The sequence below is a fragment of the Gadus macrocephalus genome, chromosome 6 (assembly GCF_031168955.1).
Source record: "Gadus macrocephalus chromosome 6, ASM3116895v1".
In the NCBI taxonomy this organism is placed as follows: domain Eukaryota; kingdom Metazoa; phylum Chordata; class Actinopteri; order Gadiformes; family Gadidae; genus Gadus; species Gadus macrocephalus.
In genome coordinates this window covers 15,759,517-15,764,516 of record NC_082387.1, presented here as the reverse complement: position 1 = coordinate 15,764,516, position 5,000 = coordinate 15,759,517, and the positions used below count along the sequence as shown (strand labels likewise).

General features: G+C 47.3%; 1 protein-coding gene across 1 annotated transcript in view; it reads left to right on the top strand.

Moving 5' to 3' along the window:
• adra2b (adrenoceptor alpha 2B) overlaps positions 1-5,000 on the top strand; it is a 6,726-nt gene that overhangs the window by 1,501 nt on the left and 225 nt on the right. The window contains exon 2 of the mRNA XM_060054445.1: positions 1-5,000. This exon is cut by the window's left edge and continues 109 nt beyond it; it is cut by the window's right edge and continues 225 nt beyond it. Within this exon, the coding sequence (XP_059910428.1) occupies positions 1-1,463 (1,463 nt within the window). The 3' untranslated portion in view covers positions 1,464-5,000.

Here is a 5,000-nt window from a genome sequence, read left to right as displayed (position 1 = left end):
TGCCCTGCAACCAGAGCGTCCTGAGCTTCGCCCCCTACTCCCCGGTGGCGACGGCCATCTTCGCCACCGCCATAACCCTCATGGTGGTCTTCACCATCGTGGGCAACATCATGGTGATCATCGCGGTGCTCACCAGCCGCTCACTCCGAGGTCCGCAGAACCTGTTCCTGGTGTCGCTGGCCGCCGCCGACATCCTCGTGGCCACGCTCATCATCCCCTTCTCGCTGGCCAACGAGCTGCTGGGCTACTGGTACTTCAAGACGCTGTGGTGCGAGATCTACCTGGCGTTGGACGTGCTGTTCTGCACCTCGTCCATCGTCCACCTGTGCGCCATCTCGCTGGACCGCTACCTGTCCATCTCCCGCGTCACCTACAGCAGCCAGCGCACGCCCAAGCGCATCAAAGCCGCCATCGTGGTGGTGTGGCTGATCTCAGCCGTCATCTCCTTCCCCCCCCTGCTGTCTCTGAACAAGAGCGAGGAGGGCGCTCCCGGGAGCGAGCGGGGCCCTCAGTGCCAGCTCAACGACGAGCGCTGGTACATCCTGTATTCCACCATCGGCTCCTTCTTCGCCCCGTGCGTCATCATGATCCTGGTGTACATCAGAATCTACCAGATCGCCAAGCAGAGAACGCGGTGCCCGCCGGGAGAGCCCCGGAAAGACGGCGTGGGCAGCGCCACGCCGCGCCAACCAGCGCGCCACGCGCACGCCAACGGCAACGACGAGGAGGACAGCACGCCGCCCTCCACCAAGAAGACCTCCAACGCGAGGCCCCCGACCCTGGCGGTAACCGCCTCTCCCTCCCCGCAGGGGTCCCCGTCGCCCCCCGACGCCACCCCTAACAACCTCCTGCATCCTCCCTCCCCTACCCCTCTCACGACCCAGGCCCGCCCGCCCCAGGCGAACTCCTCCAAGAACAAGGCGGGGGGGAAGAAGGGCAAGAAGGGCCTGGGGCGCAAGAAGGCAGAGAACAACAACGGCGACAGCTCCAGCACCGAGAGCGACACGGAACACAACCACAGCACGCGGCGGGGCAGCACCAGCATGGTGGGCTCCCCTGCAGGTGGGGGGATCCACTCCCCGGCGACCATCCAGCGCTACCGCGAGATGATAGCCACGTCCAAGGGGTCGCTCCTGGCGCCGGGGAGGAAGTCCAAACCGGAAACCAATCCGGGCGCGGCGAGACGCAAGGCCATGATGAACAGGGAGAAGCGCTTCACCTTCGTGCTGGCCGTGGTGATCGGCGTCTTTGTGGTCTGCTGGTTCCCCTTCTTCTTCTCGTACTCCTTGCTGGGCGTGTGCCCGGAGGCCTGCATCCTGCCCGACCCGCTCTTCAAGTTCTTCTTCTGGATCGGCTACTGCAACTCCTGCCTTAACCCGGTGATCTACACAATCTTCAACAAGGACTTTCGGAAAGCCTTCAAGAAAATTCTGTGCGACGGCACCAAGGGTACATTTTTCTAGCGACAACCCTCATGAGTCAACGTGTCCGGGTCTCAGGACTCTCCCACCATCTAATCAATAGAACTTTACTAAAGTCTTTCAAAAGGGCTCCTTAAAACGTGTTAATCCATTGAAATTTACGCTCAAATCTGGGCCCAGTTAAATCTGTCCACAGAAAAACAGGAGAGGACCACTTTGCCAACCTATGATAGGGGCTGGATAAGCACAATTTTCATAGGATGCAGGGTAGTTAAAAAAACATTAAATTAAGATATACATTGAATGCTCCACCATCATCATACTTTACTTTTGCTACACCTGAATTGAGAGTTTAATTCATATATGTGAATGCTGGGACACTGAAAAGGGAGTTATGTTTTATTTAATGAGCTAATTTACTCCATTGGAAAGATTGCTGGTAAATTAGCAATTGGACAGTTGTACATGAGGTAAAATTACCCATCAGGCAAACAATCAGTAAACGGCTAAACGCAGTACTTGGCAGAAAACAAAGGCTGGTCCAGAAGAAAGTTGTCAAGCCCAGATACATTAAAATGCACGACCAACAGCCACAAGTGTGTCAAGAGGGATGTTCCTTGGTGGTTGAAGACTCGAGAATGTAAAAAAAAAAGGTGTCCAAGGCAACGAATGTGAACTGAAATACATGTTAGCCAGAGGCCTCTTATTTATCAGTACATAGCGCGAGGATCCCACAAGGCTTGCGGTGGCTGTCCTACGTCGGTGATCTTCGTCTGACGAGCTGCGGGGCTGGCCATGTGCTACTGCTAGATTAGTATCTGACAAGGGGATCCACATCAAAGGTATTTTCTGTGCTCCAAGACTCAACTCAACTAACCGCACTTAGCAAACACCCTCTAAAGCCATACGTCATCAACCTTCATTTTGAAAGAACATCGGCAGCAACATCATCAACAACATTGGCAGTTGTGCGATAGACTGGAAAATGCATTGTGTACATTGGACATTGTTCGCAATTGAATTTCGGCGAAACAAGATTAGAATTCTACAAAACATCTTCTGAGGAACATTTTCTTTGCAAGTTTCTTTTCCTTGGTGTATAAAAAGACATGAACTTTAGCCTTCTAAGAAAACTGTTTAGCCTCTTGAAAGCAACACCATTATGGTGGGTAAAGCCTCTGGAGGACTTTACTGAGCAAAACGGCCTAAAACATGCACTCTAAGAGGGATGGGCGTGTGTGGTTCACGACGAGCAACGCTACGCAGAAATCATGAACATTTACCCATATTGCAGTGAGCCGACAAAACATTAATTATCAGTGCATTGGTGGACTTTTTGTGTCATCCAAAATGATCCAATGCTTGAAATCGGACTACTATTTGGCTGAATTCCTTTGACTTATTTGGCATATTGCCTACAGTGGACCTCCTTACAGCACATGATTTTCTGCAGACAAACACACATGCACATACACTCACTCATTTCACAAAGAAACTGTGGGTCTCTTCTGCACAAAGAATGTGTCTGTAACTGTGAATGCTACACTGGCATATTTACTATGGGACAAGGGCTGTCAGCAGTAACACTTCAGTTCACTCTTGTCAACTCTGCTGACCGTGTGCTTGAGTGTGTGTGTGTGTGTGTGTGTGTGTGTGTGTGTGTGTGTGTGTGTGTGTGTGTGTGTGTGTGTGTGTGTGTGTGTGTGTGTGTGTGTGTGTGTGTGTGTGTGTGTGTGTGTGTGTGTGTGCCGGTGTGTGTGTGTGTGTGTGTGTGTGTGTGTGTGTGTGTGTGTGTGTGGAGGGGGGGTTTTGGTGAATGTGTGTGGCTGGGTGTGGCTGTGTGTAGTTGTGTGTGCGTGAATTGGTGTTGGTGCGTGCAGGTATATGTATGGGTGGATGTGGGAGTGTGTGTGTGTGTGTGCGTGACCCAGACCGTGTGTGCTTACTTGTGTGGTAAATCTAATATATGTCTTCTTCTCAAGAAATTGTCAGTGCCTCCCCGGCTGCTAATGTACTAATTAACCTTCATGATCGGGATGAATCTTATCTACTCATAAAGTGACATCTTCCTCAGATAGGCAGTCAAGTTATGCTTTATGGACAACAGCCAATCTTGATTATAGTTGTATATTACCACTATTATGTTGAACAATCTTCAGAAAGATTGGTGTTACTAGTCGATATTGAGTGGCTTTTGACCAATGGACCAAAAAACATAACTAACTATTAGCCCACCTATGTGAAGCAGCTCCAAGTCACTTTGACAAATTAACTTGATTTAAAAGATCTCCATGATTAAGGCTGGAGGGAGAGGGGGAGGGAAGCTGAGAGGGAGGAGGGGGTCTGATGGGTGGAGGGATTAGAAAAAAAACATGACATGTATTATTTACTTGAAATGATTTGGAGGAATTCTGTAACTTGCATATTTATTCCTTATTTCTCTCTTTTAATTGTGCTTTTATTCTAAAACTCTAGGCAAGGTTAAATGTATCCAAGAGCAAGCAACGTGTACAGATTTCGACTTTTTGGTATGCAAACTGAAGTTTTAAGGTCTTTGCTTTTTGAAAGTAAAAGTATATTTGAGTTCGGGGACTTTTTATTTTTTATTTAAAGGAGTATGATCAATAAGTGATGTTGTTTATTTTGATTATGGTACTGTAGATTATACAATCAAAGATAGAAGCACACTGATACACATGCAATTTAATGACATCAAGCGCAGCAAGAAAAAACTTTATTAGCGCTAGCATCATTTTCTTATTAATTCTTCAAATGAACTATTCATATATTCATGTTTAATCCCAAAACATGATGATGTAATTTGCGCTTAAACCAGATGCAGTATTAGGGTTGTCTCAAACAGGACATTAAGGCTAAGACTCGACCAACACAAGCCTGTCCGAATAACTGATTGTAATAACACAAACAGAAGAAGATGGCCATATATGACTCAGAAACCATTTCTCTATGTACAACTGTTTACGGTTTAATCTTCTATATGCTTTGTCACGAATGTCAGACGCAAGGCTCTTTCCTCTTTCGTGACTTTATAGGGCTTGTACATCCGAGTGCCCCATTGGATTTTGTATTGAGAGGACTAAAGAGGGTTGGAAATAATGTAAAATCCAAATTGAACATATATATAACGTAACCTAGGCTAATTACAATTTTGTTTTGCCACGTCTCGCATGAGAACTGCTTTGGTTAAACACGACAATGTCTCCCCATAATGAGAAATCATTTTATGATTAATTACTAAAGAATGACCAAAAAAACATAACTACTAACATAATAACATTCCAATGCTCCTTTGCTCCCAAAATGGCGTTGGTCATTGCAATGTGACATCACGATGTACAAGCCCTATTGTTACAATATGACAATAAATTGATGCTGCTAATGCTTTCCTTGCTTTGGGACTATACACTCGTGGCTTCAAGTTGACAGATGCAATAGTCTGTACCTTGGCAAACCTCTATCTCTATGAAGCTGCCATCATTCTGACCTCTTGTTGTTCTCTCTCTTTCTCTCTCTCTCTCTCTCTCTCTCTCTCTCTCTCTCTCTCTCTCTCTCTCTCTC